Source organism: Neofelis nebulosa, chromosome 4 (genome assembly GCF_028018385.1).
Source record: "Neofelis nebulosa isolate mNeoNeb1 chromosome 4, mNeoNeb1.pri, whole genome shotgun sequence".
NCBI lineage: Eukaryota > Metazoa > Chordata > Mammalia > Carnivora > Felidae > Neofelis > Neofelis nebulosa.
The window spans coordinates 68818526-68843657 of NC_080785.1; the positions used below are offsets into that span (position 1 = coordinate 68818526).

At 35.0% G+C, this 25132-nt stretch overlaps 1 protein-coding gene across 3 annotated transcripts in view; it reads right to left on the reverse strand.

The window, feature by feature from the left end:
• Nucleotides 1-2936: 2936 nt before the first annotated feature.
• Nucleotides 2937-25132, reverse strand: part of C1GALT1 (core 1 synthase, glycoprotein-N-acetylgalactosamine 3-beta-galactosyltransferase 1) — a 41130-nt gene continuing 18934 nt past the window's right edge. For 2 of the 3 annotated variants that reach the window (XM_058725002.1, XM_058725003.1), the window contains exons 2-4: nucleotides 17927-18163; nucleotides 13845-14512; nucleotides 2937-6746 (exon numbers count right to left, since the gene is read on the reverse strand). In XM_058725002.1, the coding sequence (XP_058580985.1) occupies nucleotides 6555-6746; nucleotides 13845-14512; nucleotides 17927-18163 (1097 nt within the window). In that variant the 3' untranslated portion in view covers nucleotides 2937-6554. The remainder of the gene's footprint in view (nucleotides 6747-13844; nucleotides 14513-17926; nucleotides 18164-25132) is intronic. The other variant, XM_058725004.1, reaches the window with a different exon arrangement.

Below are 25132 nucleotides of genomic sequence, written 5' to 3' on the forward strand. Positions count from 1 at the left end.
AAGTGGTGTTTATTTCCTCAGGTTTTCTAAAGTTGGTGAATCCAAATAACGGTGTGCACTAATAAGGAACATACTGGGTGGCAAGTTACTGAAAATTGAGGTAGAAAGGCTAGACTCAAGGGCCTTATGAACATCTACAATCATCTGTTTAAGGAAGAGGTAGGTAAATTTTTATTCATATTGTAAAAGTACTAGACTGATTTAATATCAACAAACAGACCTGAGCTCTGGATGAAATATGCTTAAAACCACAAAGTTTTTGGTCTATTGACTGCATTTCACCAAGCCTTTTCCTATACCCAAAGCATAATTAAGCAAAGGTGAAAAAATTATTAATTTTTTACATAGTAGGGGCAAAGAACCTAATAAATATAACAAGTATACAAATTTTTTTTCAGATCTCAGCTCAAATATTACCTCCTCAGAATTCTTTATTGACACCCTTGAGACCCTAACCCAGAAAATTGCTCTATCAAATCACTATTTTCTTTGATTAATACCATTCTCTGAAATATCTTGTTCATTCATCTATTAACTTGTTTGCCTATAGACATATGAGACTAGGAATCCATTCATATTGCTCACCACTGTTTTTCCAGTAGATGCCAGGCATAATTATTTGAATAAATAATTACCTGAATAAATGAATTCCTCAGTGTACATGACAGATCAAAATACACCAAGAGACAGAAAAGTACTCCCCTGTCCCCCCCACACACTTACCTGGGTAACAGAGTGTTTCTAATTAAAAAAAAAAAAAATTATTTTTAATGTTTATTTCTGAGAGAGAGAGACAGACAGACAGACAGACAGACAGAGTGTGAGCTGGGGAAGGGCAGAGAGAGAGGGAGACTCTCTCCGAAGCGGGCTCCAGGCTCTGAGCTGTCAGCACAGCGCCTGATGTGGAGCTCAAACATGAGATCATGAACTGAGCCGAAGTCAGACGCTTAACCAACTGAGCCACCCAGGTACCTCTCTACTTTTTTTAAGGTTATTATTCAAAATCAGAGGTGGAGTATTTTGTTGCTTTAAAGACAAATATTTACTGCAGTAAAAATTACATAAGCTTATGCAAATTAAAGAATTTTGATGGAAAAATAATTTAAATTAATATTTTTGTGGGAATGCAAACTGGTGCAGCCACTCTGGGAAAGAGTATGGAAGTTCCTCAAAAAATGAAAAATAGAACTACCCTACAACCCAGCAATTGCACTACTAGGTATTTATCCAAGGGATACAAGTATGCTGTTTTGAAGGGGCACATGCACCCCAATGTTTATAGCAGCACTATCTACAATAGCCAAAGTATGGAAAGAGCCCAAATGTTCATCGATGGATGAATGGATAAAGAAGATTTGGCATATATATACAATGGAGTATAACTCGGCAATCAAAAAGAATGAAATCTTGCCATATGAAAGTACGTGGATGCAACTGGAGGGTTATTATGCTAAGCGAAATTAGTCAGAGAAAGATAAAAATCATATAACTTCAGTCCTATGAGGACTTTAGGATACAAAACAGATGAACATAAGGGAAGGGAAGCAAAAATAATATAAAAACAGGGAGGGGGACAAAACATAAGAGACTCTTAAATATGGAGAACAAACAGAGGGTTGCTGGAGGGGTTGTGGGAGGGGGATGGGCTAAATGGGTAAGGGGCATTAAGGAATTTACTCCTGAAATCATTGTTGTACTATATGCTAACTTGAATGTAAATTAAAAAATAAATTATTCAAAAAAAATAAACGAATTAATATTTTTGGTAAAATAACCCCAAAACTACCCCTTAGTCTCTCCCACAACTCTTATATCAGTTAAAAATAATCAGATAAAACAGCTTTAAACATGGTAATTTATTTTATGTGGTTGTTTAAATCCATTGTTTAAAAATGTTCAAAAGGCACTTTAAAAAACATATTTAAAAATACATTTTTCTGACTTGTTAGTGGATCACTTAAAATAAGCAAGTCACCACACGTTTTTAAGCCATTCATGACACTATCACCTTACATAATTTTTAAATTCCAAAACACTAAATGTTCACTGTGTAATATAACACACTGCTTAGCAGTTAGATTAGTTTCCCTCTAACATATACTTTATATGGATTATTAATTTGTAGGGCCCTGCAAAGTTATTTAAAATGAATTGATAAAAACTAGAAACTACAGAGGTAAATGGAGGTGAAATAGAGCACTATTTACCTCTGAAACTAGTTTTAGAACTGGTTTTTCTAGAGACAATTTGTAAAATTTCTTACTCTAACCTGTGTTAAAATTTACAGTCAAGGAATAAATTCAGGAAATATGCTGTAATTTCAACTCCAATGTATAAACATAAGTCATATTTTTAAATCAAGAGAGGTTACATTTAGCATAAAATAAACCACAGGTTGTCCCCCAGATTTCTTAAGAATGTTTCTGTCAGGCCTACAATAAATCAGAGTTTTTTGGTTTGTTTTTGAGAAAAGGGAGTAGAGGGAATGGAATCCACATAACTTTATTTAATAATTGTGTATCTAGAATGTCGAACTGTAGACTTTAAGAAGGGCAAATATCCTGAGAGCCAGTAGGCATTATTCTTGGATTTTTTTAACTTCCAATCTCATAGGGAAATCTGAAGTTAACAGGTATAAAGTTATTAATAAGTGATACAAATTCTAATCACTAATTACAGCCAAATTAACCTTGCAAAGGCAGCATTAAGAGTAGTTAGAAAATGGAAATTAGTTATAAAGGAAATAAAGAGCAACAAATACAAAGAAGAAATTGTCAAAGACAGAATAGTATAATGAGCTAAAAATTTAAAGGAAGAATAAAAGGATAGATTTGATCTAATCAATAAAGTGAAGCATTTTGTTTTTCAAGCCTCAATCTGGTAATATAAATAGTTTGATAGGTTCCCGGAAGTGAAAAATTAATCTCAAGAGACAATTATGAAAATAACCAGTTAACAAATTTAATGCTCAAATGCAATTACTGTATTTCAAAAAATACTAAAAACTTGCCATTTATTTTGAATTTTCTTACAGTAACAAAAATTCCTCTTTCTGAAATTTAAAATATTTGAAAACAAATCTGCTTTGTATCATCTATGAACTTCCCACTTGAAAATATAAGTATACTGGTTGTTGGAAAACATAAAGATAGCAAAAGCCTTATGTTTTGAGACCACACTACAACCATTTATCCAAATGATCTTAATTTAAAAGATAGTAAGTCATCATCATGAAATCTGGTTTTATGTGCTCTGTCAAATACTTGGGAGAATTTTTGCTGTATTAGGTCATATAGGACAGTCAAATCGATTCTTAAAAGTGATGAAATTTTGATAGTATGAATTAGCAGAAAAAACATTCTGCATATTATAAAATAGCATTTTGCTACTTCCATTTAAAAGCTTTTACTAACAATTGGAAAAAAATTTTTACTAACAAGTGAGGACACTCACTTAGATATGCTTATTTAATGAACTAGTATGTATTTACTAGTACTTATTAAACTCTTCCTGCCCCCATTGTGAAATTACTAAACTTGGAGAATTACATATTTTCTTGTGGGCCCTGATATTGGTCAATCTGAAGAAGCTAAAGAATTTTGTCAAAATGAATGATCCACGGACCCTTTAAATTATCTTTAAAGTCTCTTACGTTTTATATGGTGTGATCTGGGACCACACCAACTTAAAACATGCTTTATCTAAATCTTTGAAAGATACCCTACTTCTGGGGCAATAAATCTGCAGTGCATTCCAATCATTATTTGCATCAGAATTATCGAGGTCTTGGTTCCCAAACTAGCATGAATAAAACTCATTTGGAGGGCTTTACACAGCTGCTAGCCTCCACCTCTGGAGTTTCTGATTTAGGTCTGGGGTGGGCCCAGAGGGGCTGAATTTCCAAGTTCCCAGATGATGCAAATACTGCTACCTGGGGCCAACACTTTGAGAACCAGTGACCAAGAGAATATGGCAACAATGCATATTAATGGGCCCCATGTTAGAATCAGAATTTCTGGGATTGGGGTTTGGAAATCTGCATTTTAACAAGCTCCCAGGCAAGAAGAGTGTAAGACCACAATTTGAAAGCCACTCTGACAACTGGGCTGGTTAATCTAGCTATTACTGGCTGATGTATCAGATCACTCATGTTAATAAGTAAAAATGGAAATAATGTTAAATGACTAACCTCAAGGCTGATATGGCATGATGAACACACAGGCTTTGAGCATAAGTCCTAGCTCTGTTACTTGCTAGCTTAGTGACAGTGGAAAAGTTACTTTAATTTTCTGAGCCTCAGTTTTCTCATCTATAATACAGGAAGAACAACCAATTTGTGAAGATTAACACTAATATACACAGAATATCTAAGCATACTATATGGCATACAATAGGCATTAGATACAAACTAGCTATTACTTGTTACAAGAAATGTATGAAATATTTCAATATATTTGATTAAAGCAGATTTTTCATTCATTTAGAACAAATATTTACACTCTAAGGTAACAGAATAATAATAAAACCTTATACTTATTGCTCCATAGTCTGGGCCAGACAAGCGTTCTAAAAGTTGTACATATATTCACTCATTTAATCCTCATAAAAATCCTGTGAGGTAGGTAGTATTACTGTCCCTAATTTATGGATGAGGAAATTGAGGCACAGAGAAATGAAGTAAATTATTTAATGTTACAAAACTAGGAAGTGATAGAGCAGGAATTTAAACCCAGGCGGTCTGACTAGACCCCAGGATTCATCACAATGTTAATTTCCCATGAGTAAATGTTAAGGTTTTTAGAAAGTAACATATATGGACTGCAAATAAATTCATATCCATACCAACGTGAAGAGTTGTTTAGACAACAGAATGAATGACTTGAAATTTTGGCAGATGATATTGCCGTGAAAACCACAAAAAACAATTTAAAGTAAAAACTGGTGTGAATTTTCACTCTGTGGACAGAGTAATCCATAATAACCACTAATTGCTACTAAGATGAACATCCTCTCAAAATACCATCCAAAGAGATGATTTTGACATGTTTTGGCACAATAAACTCTTTAGCTAAGTAGCAGAGTCAATGGCATGACAGCCATGTGAAATTTGCAACATTTAAGATAATCTTATAGTCTGCAAAATATTCTGTTATGATATACTTTTCTTTCCTTCCAGAAATTCTTTAAATAGAGTCACTAAAGTTAGAATGAAATATTTATGAATGTATTTTTGAAGACAGTATTAAATGTGTATTCTGCTGTTAGAATTATCCATTGGCAAAAAAAATAAATTAAAAAAAAATCCCAAAATATTAAGTCTGCATCAAAATTCAGGCTGTTATTCATGAATTAAGTATTTGGTCTTTTAGTATCTGACATATTTCAGTTTGTTTAAGCACTCTGTTTTTCTAATGTTTTTAATTAACTCTGGTCAAAATATTACATTCAAATTATTTTGCCAGTGTAACCAATAGCCACCTCAGAGCCTAAAAATGAATGTCTAAACTCTGCTTTAAACAAGTTATGAAAGGCACAAACAAATTTTCATCTCTCAACAGGATGATAATGAAAGGAACTATAATTACATAGCTGGAATGAGTTCTAAATAATCAATTAAAAATGTCACTTAGTAATTCCTGAGAGTGGCACTGATCTAAGAAAAGCATCCCCAAATAGCATTAAATTTACTATTTATTAGTTACCCATGATTAACAATGGGTAAATTTGGGAACAAAATATTTTAAAATGCATATTTATAGAATGCTATTAATGCTTTGAGTAAATAAGTATTAATAATTAAAATTGTATTCAAGAATAAACATATTTAGAAAAGAGACAACAGGGACTCAGTAAAACATAAACTACTAATTAGAACCAAGTATATAATACAGTCAAGGCCCATATAATTTAAAAATGTGGTTTTATTAATGCACTTTAGGACAAGTGCCATTCTTACTTTACCTTGTCTGGAAGAAATACTGCCAATTATAATCACAGGAAATTTTTCATTAGACAAAAACTGCGTGTGTGTGTGTGTGTGTGTGTGTGTGTGTGTGTTGGGGGGGGGGGTTGGTTCATTTATATCATGCTGCAAATATAAACTCATGTCTTGAGTTTATAAATAACATTAAGCAACAATATTTCCTTCTAAACTTTTCTTTAAGGCAGACCTTCAGCATCATGTGTGTGTTTTACTAATATGTGCAGTATAGTTTTAGAAAATTTAAACGTTCTAGTTTCTCAGTGAAAATAATACATGTGGTCAAGAACAGACAACAAAAATCTTGTTTCTAGTCCTTCTGTCTGGCCACCATTTTAAAAACACAAGTTTTTCATATATATATATTACTGTATCAAAACACATTTTAACAGATTTCACAGCTCACTTAAAGCTTCAGTTTACAGTCATTTGTATGAAAGATTTCTAATATGGAATGTTCACTTCAAAAGAATTCCTCACTGGGACTCCAGTGTTCTGTATCAGAAATGCAGAAGTTCTTCAGTGCAATGCTAGACAGTTTACCTCTTCATTTATGTTTCTCTTTCAAGAGTTCTCATTTTACTTTTGGATCTTCATTTTTGTATGCTCGACTTCTTTCTTTTAGTATATTCTCAGGTAAGGCAGGTTGATATCTATATAAATAACCATACGGACGAAGATGATAAACGAGGTATTCTAACTCATACATAGTTGTAGGATCAACATAGTGAAAAGAAACTGCAAGATCAGAACAGCAACCAGGACCCTAAAAAAGTAATGGAAACAGGCATTATTACTAAACAGTACACAGTTAATATACAATATTAACATATTCATTGAGGAAATATTAATTTTAACAGAATCTGAGCATTAAAGCTAGCAAGGTAAAGCAGAGACATCCAATTTATTAGACCTGTAGAAGAAACCAAGAATTTTTAGGGGCGCCTGGGTGGCGCAGTCGGTTAAGCGTCCGACTTCAACCAGGTCACGATCTCGCGGTCCGTGAGTTCGAGCCCCGCGTCAGGCTCTGGGCTGATGGCTCGGAGCCTGGAGCCTGTTTCCGATTCTGTGTCTCCCTCTCTCTGCCCCTCCCCCGTTCATGCTCTGTCTCTCTCTGTCCCAAAAATAAATAAAAAACATTGAAAAAAAAAATTTAAAAAAAAAAAAAAAAAAAAGAAAAAGAAACCAAGAATTTTTAGAGTTCTTAATGATTTAAAACTAAACATGAAAACTGCTAAAATATATCTAACTGAATAATATTCTCTTAGAATCTATAGTGCTTTTGCAGAAAAGAATCTTAAGACTTCCTCAAATGAAAGAGGCAGCTCTATAAAGAATGAAGCTCTATTTCTGAGTTTTGTTTTTTCTTCATAATGTTCTCACTATGAATTTTTGCTTGGCTCAACCTCAGAAAAACATCTTTGGAGAATTTCAGTGACTACAAAGCCTTGCCCATTATGTGTCTGCAACCTAATACTTCATCTGCACATCAACCCAAACAGTACAGTATTTGAGAGGAAGTGCTGAGTCAAATCTAAGTTTGAATCCAAATTTTGTCTACTAGTGTCAAATTCTGTCTATTGGTGTATGACCTTGGGCAAGTTAATCTCTCTATAAGCTTCAATTTCTTCATCTGCAAAAGATAGTTACTTAAAGGAGATAATGTTTGTAAAATGCTTGGGACCAGTTTAGCCTATAGTAAATGCTCAATAAATGTTGACATTATTGATAGAATAATCATATTTAGGTGGCCCTAGTAAGTAGATCATAAACATTTGCTCAGATATATAACTCCGATTGATTCCTAACAGAGTTGGTATGAGAACAGGTTTAAAAAAGATAAAAACATGACAATAATAAAAAAAATACAACAAAGAAACAGGAAAAAAAAAAAAAGCAAGAACATAACACAGAAAAAAACACAAAACTGACCCCAGAATTAAACAGTCATAAGGTTATTTTGGGGTTAGAACTGGTATCTACAGAATGTTTCACCCAGGTGACTCAAACAAAACTTCACACTCTATCTAATGTCTTTGCAAGGACCAAGAAGTAAGATATTCTGGCAAGTTCTCAGTGAAGATTCATACTGAACATTTAATAATTCATGTTTGAATTCACTTACTGCATGCTTACAATGCAGTAAAAATTATCAAGGAATTGTCCACTATATTTTCTCTGGCCTTCTCTCTGAACTTTCCTTTGAAACAAACACGGGATATGTGAGGTTTCTGGACAATCACATAGACACTGGAAAATTGTTTGGTGCCTACTTCTTACACCTTGAAGGCAATGTAAGGATAGGAACAAATCTGAAAAGTAAGTAGGTAAGTGAACTTGTGATCATCAAACCATCTCTGCCCAGTAGATATATGTGAACCACATAATGCAGTTTAAAATCTGGTAGCCATATTTAAAAAGTAAAAAAAGTGAGGGGTGCCTGGGTGGCTCAGTCAGTTGAGCATCCAACTCTTGATTTTGGCTCAGGTCATGATCCCAGGGTTGTGGGATTGAGCCCCACGTCGGGCTCTGCACAGAATGTGAAGCCTACTTAAGATTCTCCCCACCCCCCCACCCCTGCACCTCTCCCTTACATGCTCTCTAAAATTAAAAGTTTTTAATTAAAAAAAAGTAAAAAAGTGAAATTAATTTGAATATATTTTAACTAAATAAATCCATATTATTCTTTTTTCAATATGCAATCAATATTTTAAATTATTAAATCATTCTTTTATTTGTGCTAAGTCCTTGAAATCAGGTAGGAATTTTATTATACTGACAGCACATCTCAATTTGGACTAGCCATATTTCAAATACTCAACAGTCATACCTGGCTAGTGACTACTATACTGGCCAGTGCATATTAAACTAAAGGACTAAATTAATAGCAATTAATTTTAAATTGCTGATGCTTTCTGACAGCAATTTTATGTGACCCTGAAATACTGCAATAATATTTTTGATAATATTTACTGCATTAATTATGTTTTACTCTACTGCATTACTGTTTTTTTGCTAGATGGCCAGGATACTGTTATTAAGATTTATAAGCAATAAGGTGATAAAAGAAAACAGCTATAACTATTAGAAACAAAATAGTTCTTTGCATATAATTATGGTTCCTACCAAAATTCAAGAGAATCAAGTAAAAAATCATCAGAAATAGAAAATCCAGAACAAAGCCAGACTTTAAAGATGCTTTCAAGAAATAACAGCTTTCATATATACCATTCAAAAAGTTTTTAAGAAGAGCCCAGGTAGAGTAGTAACAAAAACATTAAAAACAAAGGGAGAGGACTCCTGGGCAGCTCAGTTGGTTAAGTGTCCAACTGTTGATACTGGCTCAGGTCATGATCTCATGGTTCATGAATTCAAGCCCTTAGTTGGGCTCTGTGCTGACAGTGCAGAGCTTGCTTGGAGTTCTCTCTCTCTCTTTCTCTCTCTCTCTCTGCCCCTCTCCCCTGCTCACTCTCTAAAGAAATAAACATTTAAAATTAAAAACACAGGGAGATACTTAAGAAGAAATAAAATCTGGAGAAAATATAAAACTTTACTAAAGGACCGAAAATAAAATTTTAAATCCCAGGCAAAGACATCCATTGTCCCTAAATGAATAAATTAATGCATAAGGATAAAGGCACGGTATTACCAAAACAATCTGAGAGATATATAAAGCACAGGAATATACAATCTTAGATTAATAACTTCAAAATCTGTAAAGTTACAAGGTTCAAAACAATATGGTGCTTAGGCAAAACCAAATAGGACAGTGGAACAGAACTGAAATACCAGACACCAATTCTACTGTAAGTAACACTACAGTATACAATACAGGAGATATTTTAAATCAGCAATGAAAATAACAGTTAAAATATGGTACTGGAAAAGGGGCACCTGGGTGGGCCAGTCGGTTAAGCATCCGACTTTGGCTCAGGTCATGATCTAGCAGTCTGTGAGTCTGAGGCCCGCATCCGGTTCTGTGCTGATAGCTCAGAGCCTAGAGCCTGGTTCAGATTCTGTGTCTCCCTCTCTCTCTCTCTTCCCCTCCCCTGCTCACACTTTCTCTCTCTTTCAAAAATAAATAAACATTAAAAAATGTTTTTTTAAAAATGGTATGGGAACAATCAGTTAACAACTTGGAAAAATCAGGAGCTCTCTACCTTAACCATGTATCAGGAAGTTTCAGATGATACACTTAATGCAAATAGAACTGAAGAATAGAATAAATTGTTATTTGATCATTTCTGACCTACAAAAAAGGCAATTTCACACACAGGGATATATACGTGTGTGTGTGTGTGTGTGTGTGTGTGTGTGTGTGTGTGTGTGTGTCTGTTTACACATTTTTAAAATCCACTATATTTAGACTGATTACATATTCTCTGGTGAAGGCGATTTCTAGGAAACAGACTTTAGTCCGAGGAACTTACTTCTAGGGAAGTGAGAAGGTGGTGGGAGAAGGGAATTGCGTGAAGAACACGTTCTAAACAACCAACTTGAGAACGTAACTCTTTGATCAACTGTAATATCTCACACACTGACTAAAATTAAAATTTTCCACAATGTGTTTCTAGTGATTACTACAAAGAAAAAGTATATGTATGAGATTTAGGATAACTTTGAAAATCGTAATTCACTTAGGGAGAAGAAAATTTGTTAAACGATGGATGAGTAATAACAGAAGTTTGATTTCACATTGTGTGTATATAACTTCCTGGGAGAGAAGAGGCAAGACTAGGAAGTTGGCTCAATTTTGGTACTTCCAAGTCTTTTACGTAACTGAATAAATTTTTATAGAAAACATAAATTTTGCATCCATTTTAAAAACAACTACAATTTAAATAAAAGATGTATCATAGAAATATTTATTTTGTTCATATAAAGTATATTGTTAGGTACACCCTATTTGTAGGTGGGAATTGTGGGTAGTACTCTTAAAGGGAAAGAAGGATATTTTACTGGTTACAACATATAACAATTAGGACGTCCCTTTACTGTTACTGTATGTGTAACCAATATGAGATACTCAGTAAAATCTTATATGCATTTAGGTGTTTTTGTTATATGCATTTGTAATGTTTTTAAGTTTGGATAGGAAGGAGGACAGAATTAAGAAGGGAAGAGATCAAGTAATCTTGGAATGGTCAGATTATGCTAAGAAAAGTTTACATCAGGGGCACCTGGGTGGCGCAGTTGGTTAAGCGTCCGACTTCAGCCAGGTCACCATCTCGCGGTCCGTGAGTTCGAGCCCCGCGTCAGGCTCTGGGCTGATGGCTCGGAGCCTGGAGCCTGTTTCCGATTCTGTGTCTCCCTCTCTCTCTGCCCCTCCCCCGTTCATGCTCTGTCTCTCTCTGTCCCAAAAATAAATAAAAAACGTTGAAAAAAAAAATTTAGAAAAGTTTACATCAAAAAAGCACCCAAGCACTCACTAGAACAAAATAAAAATAGACTATCAAAAAGCAGACCGGGAATACATCTGTTTTATAGTCTAGGAAATTGCTGCATCTAAAATAGCAATAAAATGCTAGCATAAGGTTTCAAGCAGCCTCAATACATAGAAATGAACTTTTTAAAAAATAATTTATTTTTTTAAGTTTATTTTGAGAGAAAGAGAAAGAGAACAAGTGGGGGAGGGGCAGACAGAGAGGGGGACAGACGATCTTAAGTGGGCTCTGTACTGACAGCAGAGAATCCAATGTCAGGCTTGAGCCCACAAACTGTGAGATCATGATCTAAGCCGAAGTAAGGAGCTTAACTGACTGAGCCACCCAGGCACCCCAGAATCAAACTTTAAACTGTTTGTTTATTAAAGTGGAATTTCATCCCAACAACAGAGTGTTTATTTTAACATTCCTCAGCTCTTCCCTTTGGGGCACATATCCCATTAATCATGGAGGGGAGCTCATGATGGAAATTACAAGTTTTAGAATCAGAGTGGTTTGCAGTATTGCCTAGACTATCAGGAAAGACAGATTACTTGACTTTCTGGAGTCTCAGTTTTGTCACCTATTAAATGCAGAATTACTGTAAGGAATAGCTATTAAGTACCAAGAACAGACTGGTGGTTGACATCGGAAGCAGTAGTGATTTGCTTCTAAGTTTTCAAAGCTGATTACCCAAAGACTGGATCAGTTGTTCTAGGTCAAGGTTTCTTAACCTCTGTGTTAGTGACATTTTAGACCAGATAATTCTTTATTGTGGGGAGCTGTCCTATGCATTGTGAGATGTTTAGCATCTAGTGGGTTTACAACCTTGTGGGTTTCTACCCACTAGATGCCAGTGCAGCCTCCCAACTAACAACAAAAAATATCTCCAGACTTTGCCAAATGTCCTCTGGGAGGCAAAAAAGCCCACAGTTGAGAACCACTGTCCTAGATAATGATTTGAAAAAACTGGCTTATGAAGCTGAGAATGCTAGCATGAAGTGTATTATTTGTATCTTAGGGCCAGAAAAAAGAGGCCAGAGAGTACTAATGACTTACCTACATGCATTATTAATCAGTAACAGATATGAACCGAAAAAATGGCTAGGTTTGTGATTCCTGGTCTCCTTCAGTCATTCACTGCTGCAATGTTCCTAACAGTGAAAACGTGGAAACAAATTTCTAAATGTTTACCAGCAGGCGAATGGGTTAATTACCACATACTCATACCTTAGATTACACAGCAGCCTAAATTAATGAAGCACATACAGGTATTAATGTTGATAAATTTTAATGTTGTATGAAAAGAGCAAATGTTCAAGGATTTTTATGGAATAATTCCATTTGTTTAAAAACCTACAAAACAATACTATATATTATTTATGGATACATAAATATGTAGGAAAAAAGATACAACCATGCATGGTAATGACAAACATTAAATTCATGATAGTGGTTAACACTGAGCAAGGAGATAAGAAAACTGGACTAGGGAGGGTACCCAGGCCTAAACTTTATCTATATCCTTTTTTGTTCTAAAAAAGGAAGCAAATGTGGCAAAAGATTAATATTTGGTAAAGCTAGTTAGTGGGTACAAAATATTAATTCTTCTCAAATATTTAGCTGTACATCTGAGATATCTAATAAAATAATGTATTTTAAATAAAATTCTCTAAGATGCCAAATGAGAGCTAAGGCTTATTAAGTGCTTACTGTGTGACAGGCATACACTGTAATTACAATTGAGTGAGACAGGTAGATCAGGTCCATTTTCCAAATGAGGCAACTCACGCTCAGAACTTGGGAAAATTCTGTCCATCCAAAGTCATTCAACTATTAAGTGGGAGAAGATTTCAACCTAGGTCTTTCTGAACCTCAAAAGTCTTTTCATGCACCATTCCTGAAACCTTGAAGGCTCTTTACCCAGATCTTCACACAGCCTGCTCTCTAACCTCCCTCAGATTTCTTTTCAAAAATCACCCCTTAGAGACACCTTTCATAATCACCCAAACTAGCGTATCCCATGACACTCTGGGTCACTGTCTATCCCCTTACCTGGCTTTACTTTACTTCAGGGCACTTATCACTACCTAATATCACATTTTATCTTTACTAGTCTGCCTGTTTATTGTATGTCTCTGCATCCAGAATGTAAGATTCATAATACACTGTTATAAGGTTCACGAGAACTGGAACTTGACCATATTTACCACTATATTTTTAGTGCCTGACATATAATAGCACCAATATTTATTGAATTACTATTGCTGACATTCATATTCTCAGCTATTTTATTATATGTCGCCACTCTATATAAAAAGAGTAAAGGAGATTCTTAGTTATTGGTACCAAAGAAACACATTATTTGCTAGGTTTTTTTTTTTTTAAGTAAATAAAAGTCAGTCTAAGTATTTATACAGTAATAAAATTTCTAAACTTACCTCTACAGGAGGATAATAGTTGTAATTCCAGTACCAAAAGGTTCTAGGTAGATACCCCTTGATTAAGTGGTGTTCTGGTACAAAGGGATGAAAAGTTTCTTTTCCAGTGGTATCTCTGGAATCTCCCGCTTCTACATTTATAATTTCCATGCATCTCCCCAGTGCTAAGTCTTCAATGGAGGAACTATGTGTACATTTGTCTGTTTTAAATGCATCAACAAATCTTTTCAAGGCTTCTTTGCTCAGTACATATCCTGCTCCTCCACTCATGTAGCCCTGCTTTACATAGGGCTTAAATCTTCTGCCAAAGTAAATGGGTTCTTCAGGGTTGTATTTTGAGAGAAGCCATCTCAAATTATCTAGTATAACATATGTATCATCATCTGCTTTCATAAACCAATCAGCATCTTCTAAATAATGATCATGAACATACTGAAAAGCTTTAATTGTTTTCCAGTATAGTTGATCTCTGCCTTCTCTGGTTTTTAGTCCCACAGCAGGGAAGTCTTTATTTTCTTCTGAACTCATAAACAACACTTTATTACAACGCTGGGCCCATGTAGCTTTGACGTGTTTGGCCTTTTTCTCTAGATTTTGAGGACCTGTCATAACCCAGCAAAGAATTTTAACCTTCTGATAGAGGTTTTCAGCGATGTCTGTGTTCTCATCTATTAAACAAAAAATTTTTAGAGTTATATCTACATAGGTGTAAAAATGCAAATAAATTATATTGAAGAAAACGTTTTCTTACGCAATTTCAAAGGCCCCCTTCTATTTACCTTTCTAGCATTAGTAATTTAGCTGAAAGAAAGCAAAACTCAACCTAATATGAATTGACATTCTGATTTATTGGTATCATGTCAGTCTTGTCCAGGAGATTCATTGGCGTTAATAAGAACTGCCACCATGACTTAGATTCTTACTATTTGAACTGTGGTTTATTGACCAAACAGCATTAGCATCATCTGGGAATTAGAAATGCAGAATCTCAGGCCCCACCCCAGATCTACTGAATCTGAATCTGCATTTTAATCTCCAAGTTCTCTCAGAGATTTGTATACATATAAAGTACAGTCTTACTCTCTGTTTTTCACTTCATTCTACAAAGAAAGCTTCTACTGGTTCACAACAGAACACTGAAGGAATTTCTCACTGCTCTGAATAAGCTTCTAAAAGACAGGAAAGACATGCTACTGAAGTAGCAGTTCATTTTGGAGTCCACAAGAGTTCACTGTTAGGAATTTATACAAGTACCCTGACGTGACTTTAAAAAAGGCTTTCATGACCATCTCGGTTTGAAGAAACAGGGTTAATAGAGAGTTGAGATTACTTCTCATAGTACCATATTTCATTCCAAAATGCAAATCCATCAATCAGAAACAGAATAGAGTATCAGTAGTATTTCCAAGACTATCTAGAGCAATGTTTTTCAAAGTATTCCTTTGTAAAGAAATAGGGAGCTTATGCCAGAATATAAAGCAACACATTACTTCTTTCATCAAGGAAGTCCTGCTATACCCCACAAAAAGTCCACCTAACTAAAAAGCGAGCTTAACTGAGTTACTTCCTGATACAAACTCCTTATCTGGATGCAGACTGGTAACAGATAATTCACACTGTCAGGCCAGGACCACATTCTGAGTATTAATGGTTTAAAGTAAGACTCTAATTTTAAGATTCTATACCAGTGCTTGGTGAAGGATCAATTTTTATTTCAATAGTTAAAGACCTATACTTTTGTAAACATGCTAAAAAATGAATTAGTAGAAAAATAAAACTAAAAAAGATATTGCAAAGTGTTAAGTACTAATTCTTATAGTTTAGACAAAAATTACTCTGTTGAATTACCATGAAAGCTTCCAACTATTTAATCCCAATTTCAATACTTATGTGGTTGTGGACCAGCATGGACCTGCAAAACCATAGTTTTTTGTGGTAATAATACAGGCAGAATCCTGAGGAAGCATGTCCTTAAAGGTAAGGCCAACCAGTGAGTTACAAAAGCTCAGTCCTGTGAAAAATTAACAACTGGAGGCATAAATTTCTACTTAACTGAGAGGGAATACAACATTGGGCAAGATTGGGCATGCATTGAAAATATTCTCTTGTCCCTCTGAATATCGATAATTCACAATTCAAAAACAAACAAAATCACCCTATTTTCAGAGAGCATTCATATTTCATTGGGACTTGAGGGTCCCAAACTCCTGGCTATAGATAAACAAAATACTGGATGAACGGGAAACTCGTAGATGCAGGACTTTCTAATGTTTCACTCTGAGCAAGACAACCTTCTCCTCACTGCTGGGATTTGGTAGAAATATTCTTTCTCATTTTTTAGTTATTCATTTATTAATTACTTTGTTGTAGGCATGTGCTCGCACAGGAGATGAAAAGATGAGTAAGACATACGGCCTACTACAGAAAATTCACAATCTTGCAGGAGACCTTGGCATACAAGCCAGTATGTGACACACACTAACAGCGATGCTATAGTAGAGCTCTGTACAAACAGAGCTCTGTTCAATGTGCTGAGGAATAAGACAGCTGTGGCTGATAAATCCTATAGAATAGTGGAATGGGAACTTGGCCAGAACAGAGAAGAAGGGGAGATAAAGCAAAATCAGGAAACAGATGATGCAGAAAATAGGTCTTTAAATGAGTAGAAGCTCACCATAAGAAAAGACAAGAGGTAGAGTGAAGTTTGGTTGATGTAGGTACCTGGGTACAACTGAAGGTCTGTACTAGGGGAAATGAATGGAGAGAAGAAATCTGAAAAATGGTAAAGAAGTAGAATGTTAGAACTTACGGAAAATGGGATTGATTGGTAAGTGAAAGAAGACATCTACCATGACTTCATAGTTTCTAGCTTAGACAGATGTGGACCATTGAGCAGGACAAGTAGGTACCTAATATATGTGCCTGCAGTGACCTGATACAGCCTACTAGTAGAAAAAGCATGGCTCCAACTGATCCTTCGACAATCTGGAGCAATGCTCATTGCTCTATGATGGTGATTAACTGCTCTATGATAAGAACACAGAGCACCTACTCAGAGCTGAGTCAGAGTTGTATAAACATTTACACAATATGACATAATTTGTAATAGTATACATGTGCTTGCTAGTTCATAATAACTCAACCAGGATGTGGTATTTCATCCCTCAGCTTCTGCCTGAGAGGTAGGAAAGAAATATCTTATTGCCAAAAAGATACAAGAAACAATTCTTAACTGGGGGACCCTCTGCATCCCAGGATTCCAATTGTTTTCAAGCTGCTGTATTCTTTTTTGTCAAATAAATCACACTTGCAGAGATCTTTGAATTATGTTAATGTCTTTTCACAGTGTTAGGAACTGGGCTAAGACAAAGACAGTAAAGAATAGATGGGAACTAAAATTATAGGAATTGATGATATCACACAAGAAAAGAAACAGCCAAAGGACAGAAACATGGGGAAAACCAACACTTAAAGGGGCACCAGAGGACACAATTGAGAACATCCTGTTAGAAGCAAGTTACCAGGAGAAAATGAAGTCATTATAACACATCCTTAGTTCTTTCCTCCTAAGTTTTTATGCCTCTTAAAAGGTGAAAAGATTAGTTATTTTAGCTACTGATAAAAATATAAATTGAAAAAATATATATAAATTGAGATTTATATATATCTCTTTAATTTCTATAAGACAAGACTAAGTAAAAACTAAGACTAAAATCAGATAATAGCAAAAACGAAAGACACAGATATAAACCATGATAACAAAATTAGGCTAAATGAATATTTTCAAAAACAAATCTAATCTGAAAGTTCTGCCTTTCCCCAAATTACAGTTTCTGAACTATCTCTACTTAAAAATGAATTCAAAATTAATACCGTACTCCCTAAATAAATCTGGGTTTTAGCAACTTCCTTCTGCTGAGGCAAACCAAGAATTGTCATTAAATATCAGGAATTAAGCTCACTTTTATCAAAAGATATTGTATGTAACAAAATTCAAATAAATTGCCTTTTCCAAGTCTCACAACACTTACACAGACTGAAAACTACTGTTTGTGTTTACTCCTTAATAAAGCAAACCATACCTTTATGTTGGCTAGAATCTGCATTGAAGTTCATCTGTCCTTCTAGATGATTCTGTCCATTATCATCTGAATGCCTAGCATGAGGATCATTATGAAGAATATTAGGCTGGGTATCACCCTGTTCTCCCAGTAAAATACTAAATAACTGAGAACATAAAACAAATCCAATTGCAGATCCACAAAGGAAGGTTACAAAATTCAGCCAAGATTTAGAGGCCATTTCCCGAAAGTTTATTTCTGTAAGAAAAAAATTAGCAAGATGTTATAAATTATAAAGCATACATACTATGAGGAAAAAACTTGATTAACTTTTAGCCATATGGGAAAGTTAATTTCTTCCATATAGGAGAACATTTCTAAGAATATTTAACTTTTATCTCTTTGTTTGCTGCTAAAACACACATTATGGACAATTCAATAAAATAGATGAGTAGTAACTTAGAGAATCAGTGTTAGAGTGGAACATAGGTAAATAGGTCAGTATTTGCACATAGAATTTCCTGTTCCTCCCAACTAGAATCCTTTGTGAACCCAAGCCTGCTTACCACACTCTTCTTATTTTTGCTGTCGAAATAGTTAAATTTATCTTTTTTTTTCTCTTTTGGTAGTTCATATTACGTGGTATACATTATAGATATTATATAAAAATATATATAATCTGACACAACATAATATCTCACAAATATTACTATCATTGAAACAAATGGTAAAATTTGTATAAAAATTGTGGGGAGGACACAGAGATTGTGTTCTAAAATCCTATTGTTGTCCAGAAGTAGTAGAAGTATTAATGTTAGATTTTAAAAGACTACGGATGTATAAAGTAATTACTAGTATAATCATTAAAAAAAAAGAATACATAACTAAAACAGAAAAAATGAAATATAAAATAATAATCAAATACAAGACAAGGAAAAAAGAGAAGTGGATAAAGAACAGATAAAATAAACAGAAAAAAATAGTATTATGACTGATTTTAATGTAAATATATCACCAATGACATTAATGTAAAAAGACTGAAAACTCTAATTAAAAGATAAAGATAGCTAGCCAGACTAGCGAAAGAAAATAAACCCATCTATATGCTGCTTATAAGAGACACACATTATATTCAGAAAGAGCAAAAGGATGGAAAAAGATGTATCATTCAAACACTTACAAAAAGAAAGTATGCTAATATCAAAATAAAAGTAGTAGCTACATAGTTATCTTTGAGATATTCACCAAGCTCTACATTTTTGATTTACACATTTTTCTATATTGGGGCGCCTGGGTGGCTCAGTTGGTTAGGCGTCCTACTTTGGCTCTGGTCATGATCCAGCAGTTTGTGAGTTCGAGCCCCACATCGGGCTCTGTGCTGACAGCTCAGGGCCTGGAGCCTGCTTGGGATTCTGTCTCCCTCTCTCTCTGCCCCTCCCCTACTCATGCTCTGTCTCTGTCTCAAAAATAAATAAAAACATTATAAAAAAAAATTTACACATTTTTCTATATTAACATTTACTTTAGTAAAAAATTTATATAAAAAATAGCTCAAATAACCTTTTACTTTATTCCTTTTAATACATATTTAATATACATATATTTAACACAAAAGTATTTATACTCAAATCTATAAGTAAAATTGTCAAGCCATGGAGCTATACCATGCTTATCTTATGTCTCGTATTACAGGTCCTCTCTAGAATAATAATTCAAATTTGAGAAGGATGAGTCCAAGGGGAAAGCAGAAGATAAAGGAAAGACAGTGTGAGCAAAGTTGTTCACTAATCCTTGAGATGTAAATTACCCATATGAAACTGGCAGGCACTTGTTTGTTTATTTTATTGTATTTATTTTTTAATTTTACTTTAATTTACATCCAAATTAGTGAGCATATAGTGCAACAATGATTTCAAGAGTAGATTCCTTAATGCCCTTTACCCATTTAGCCCATCCCCCTCCCACAACCCCTCCACCAACCCTCTGTTTGTTCTCCATATTTAAGTGTCTCTTATGTTTTGTCTCTCTCCCTGTTTTATATTATTTGTGCTTCCCTTCCCTTATGTTCATCTGGCAGGCACTTGTTTACTTACTTCCTTTGTTCTACCTTAACTGCATTCTTAAATTCAGAAAGGTAGGCCTTCCTGGATGAAGAGTATATATGTCCCACTCAACTTCCCTACCCAATTTCCCAGAGAAAAAGCAGAAATAAGTTTATCTAATCTTGTTGCTATTTTTCCTGAGAGGGAGTCTCAAATTCTTTCTTGCTATTGTCCTCTTTTCCCCATTTAGAGTGGTCTTTAGTGAAATCCTTACACCCAAAAGGTATAATCCACAATCCCAGGGAAAATATCCCTCTTGGTTTAAATGATTCTTTTGAAATTCTAAAAACCTCAAGATTATTTGCAAATGATATATCCGATAAAGGGTTACTATCTGAAATACAGAAAGAACTTACAACTCAACACCAAAACATCCCGAGTAATCTGATTAAAAATAGATAGGCAGATTTTTAATCTGCCTATCTGAACAGATATTTTTCCAAAGAAGACATACAAATAGCCAAAAGACACATGAAAAGATGCTAAATATCACTAATCATCAGGGAAATGCAAATCAAAACTACAATGAAGTATCACCTCACACCTGTCAGAATGGCCAGAAACACAAGTTTTGGCAAAGATGTGAAGAAAAGGGAAGCCTTGTACACTGTTGGTACAGCCACTGTGGAAAACAGTATGGAGATTCCTCAAAGAATTTAAAAATAGAATTACCATATGATTCAGTAATTTCAGTACTGGATATTTATCCAAAGAAAATTAAAAAAACACTAATATAAAAAGATATATGCACCCCTATGCTTACTGCAGCATTATTTATAATACCCAAGATATAAAAGCAATCCAAGTGTCCATCCATAGATGAATGGATAAAGAAGATGGGTCACACACACACACACACACACACACACACACACACTGGAATATTCCTCAGCCATAAAAAAGAATGAGATCTTTCCATTTGCAATAAGATGGGTGGATCTAGAGGGTATAATGCTAAATGAAGTCAGGAAAGACAAATACCATATCGTTTCACGCATATGTATAATTTAAGAAACAAAACAAGCAAACAGAAAGAAAAAGAGATAAAAACCAAAGTCTTAAATACACAAAACTGGTGGTTGGCAGAGGGAAGGTGGGTAGGGGATGGGTAAATTGATAAAGGGATTAAGAGTGCATTTACTGTGATGATCACTAATGTACAGAACTGCTGAGTCATTATACAAGGGGGGGGGGGGGGGGGAAAGCCAAAGAATCTACTCAAGAATCTCGAAATCTCCCTTTAGTAAGAGCATACATTATCAAGACTTTACCAACAAAAGTAATTTGAAAGTACCATGAACTGCAAACACGAAGCCAAGAGAAGTGAATGAAAGGCATCCTAACTCTAGATTTTTTATGGTAAATATAAAAAGATTGTCAGAGTAAGTTGAAGCAATAAACCCGAAGGAAAGCTATTAAGGTAACATTAGCAGACACTGAATCATTTAGGAGCCACACTGTAAGCAATTTACACCACATCTTCTAATTCTCTGACACTTTGCCTTCTAGCACACTGGTTTTGATTTTGTTTTTGTACTGGTTGTGACTTTCCTCACTATATACTAGATATAATCACTTCACAGTCTCAGAAGGACACAGTCCAATTGAATTTTGCACTGCTGTAGTCTTACTACTCCTGGTATTAGAGGAGAAAGCAACAGTCACAGTGGTGTTCAGTACCACTTTAGACAGAAAGCACTGTGACTGAGAAGGGGAAAGGACTGCAGGACCAGAGAAAATCCATTTCTTCCATCATCAGAGCAGATATATGAAGTTAATTAAGTGCTCATCTAGCTCCAGTAACTATGAATACTAACCTGCTACCCCACCATTTTCCACATGACACTGAGCTTCAGAACTCTACTTTTGCAGCAGGGATGGTTTACTGTTTGTAGGGAACTAGTGACATATTTATGGATAGGTTTTTCTCAGCTGAGGTGGCACTTTTTAGCAACATACCTGTTCTGGGGTGAGTAGAGGGAAAATTGACTTCTGGATGTTAAAAAATTTGTTTTTAATTAAAAAATATTTTGTGATGCTGTTGGATGGCTGCCGTCTTCTCCCCCATCTTCCTCCAGAGCATTATCAGCCAAAATGTGTTGGCTCACCCCTGTTGTTCTTATCCCATCCCCTTCCAATTTCAAAGACTCCTGCCTTATGACTAAATTTCTGTTTACGCCCATTTTATTTTCCTGTTCCTGCAATAAAATAGCCACCTCATATAGGTACAATGTACCCCAAGCCCTACTCCGATTTTTGGCAAAAATCTGCACCCTCAACTCTTCAGATTCTTTTTTGTTTTTTTCATTTCATTTTTTAAATTCAATTAATTAATTAATTTCTAAATTTACATCCAAGTTAGTTAGCATATAGTGCAACAATGACCTCAGGAGTAGATTCCTTAACGCTCCTTATTTAGCCCATTCCCCCTCCCTCTTTAGATTCTTAACAAAGAGTATTGAAGGAGACCAGATTGGAAGACACTACACAACTAAGTTGCACATTATAGGAGCCTATAATATGTTAATTAAAATTAAGTGCAGGGCAGTTCTCAATGTCAACTGCTTTCTAAACCTGATACATCATCAAAATCACTTGGGGAACATTTTAAAAATACAGATTATCAGGCTCAACAATGGAGATTTCAGATGCAAAAGAAGTGCTGGGACAACTAAAACTTATATTTTTACTTTATTTTTTTAAGGGACAGCTTTGTGTTATTCATTGTAAAAAAATAAGTCAAGCAATATAGAACAGTACAGAACTACATTGAAAAAGAAAGAAATCACCTCAAATCCCATCACTTAGAAACAGCTATCATTAATATTTGGTAATATCACTACAGATAGGAATAGCATCTTTATAAATAACAGAGAATGATGAGGAGAGAACTACAGCTAACAGTTGAGCCCTGTACTGAGAGATTTACACAAGTTAACTGTAAACCATAAACAAGGGACTGTCATTCCCATTTTACAGATAAACTCAGAAAGAAGGTTAGTAATCTTCACATTCACACTAACAATGTCTATCAAGAATTCAGATTCTTGGGGCACCTGGGTGGCTCAGTTGGATAAGTGTCCGACTCTTGATTTTGGCTCAAGTCATGATCCCAGGCTCGTGAGATCAAGTCCTGTGTCAGACACTGTACTGAGCATAGAGCCTGCTTGGGATTCTCTCTCTCTCCTCTCTGGCTTGCACTGTTTCTCTTGAAACAAACAAACATTAAAAAAAAAAAAAAAAGAATTCAGATTCTTAACCATTTTACCATAGGTTTACAGAACTAGAACTGTGAATCACGCTATTTTAAAAATTTAACCTATTAAGTTAGATTTACTTAAATTTACTGGGGGAAAAAAAAGGGAAATTAAATGACTCTAAATGAACTTTGAAAGAGCTAAAATTTATGACTCTTCTAAAGATAAGAAAAAGACTATGAAAAATATAAAGCAATTGGAGGCCCTTTTTGAAACTACATATTTCAGGGGCGCCTGGGTGGCGCAGTCGGTTAAGCGTCCGACTTCAGCCAGGTCACGATCTCGCGGTCCGTGAGTTCGAGCCCCGCGTCGGGCTCTGGGCTGATGGCTCAGAGCCTGGAGCCTGTTTCCGATTCTGTGTCTCCCTCTCTCTCTGCCCCTCCCCCGTTCATGCTCTGTCTCTCTCTGTCCCAAAAATTAAAAAAAAAAAAAAAAAAAAAAACGTTGAAAAAAAGAAACTACATATTTCAATTTTAGATAGTACCTAGTAATTTCTTGCTGTGAGAAATGTGGAAATCAGCCTATATATACTCCCCCAAACACTCAATTTTTGTGAACTATTTTTATTCTGTAAAATTTTGCATAGTTTACATTCTATAAATTATACAATAATTCCCATAACTGCTTAATCTTGGATATGTATTAAATTGGATTCCATGTTCATTAATAGTCCTTTTATTACAGCTCCTTTATATGTGAGTTCTTCATTAATGTCATGTTTTTTGGCTGGGTTTCAGCAAGTAATTTTGGTAATAGTGCTCATTGGTGCTATATTCTAAATTCTTGCAGGCTTAAGACTGTCTACTACTGCCTTTATATATGAAGCACAACTTGATCAAGTACAAACTTTGTAAATATTGTTCATAGTCTCCTCACACCAACGCCAGAACAGTCTGAGGGCAGAGAAGCATAACTTGATCAAGTACAAACTTTGTAAATATTGTTCATAGTCTCCTCACAACGACACCAGAAAAGTCTGAGGGCAGAGTAATCTTTAATCCTTGTAGATAAATGCTCCTCTTCTCCTATGCTTGGTTTGTAATCATTCCACCAGTTACTAATATCTTCTCAGTAAGACTTTAATACCCTTTATATGAGATCATGTCTTCCTCTAATTTTCAGGATTTTAAAAAGTCAAGGGAATTCACAATAAAGTCCCTAAAATCCAAGGCTTTCAGTGTTTTTTTATTTTTTAAATTTTTTCTTTTTAATGCTTATTTATTTGAGAGAGAGAGAGAGAGAGAGTGCGAGCATGAGCAGTGGAGGGGCAGAGAGAGAGGGAGACAGAATCCAAAGCAGCCTCTAGCCTCCGAGCTGTCAGCACAGAGCCCGATGCGGGGCTTGAACTCACAGACTGTGAGATCATGACCTGAGCCAAAGTCGGATATTGAGCCACCAAGGTGCCCCTTGTTTTTATTTTTATTCTTTATTTTTATTTTAGAGAGAGGGAAAGACACGAATGGGGGAGGGGCAGAGAGAGAGAGGGAGAGAGAAAGTCCCAAGCAGGTTCCATGCTGCCAGTGCTGAGCCTGATGTGGTGCTCAATCCCACAAACCAGATCATGACCAGAGCCAAAACCAAGAGTAGGACGTTTAAATGAATGAACCACCCAAGCGCCCCTGTGTTTTTGTTGTTTTTAAATTTTGGTACTTTATGCTATATTCTGCCAAGGTTATCATTCTATTATTTATAATTTGTTCTAGTTTATAGTATTCATTTGCTATATTTACATATTCAACATGTAGTTGTCTCTTCAAACCACATTAAAATGATTGTTGATATTTTCCCTAAAAGACTTCCCTTAAAAAATTGAGATGAATCTTATATAATGACAACACTGTATAAATGCTTACAAATATACTATATGA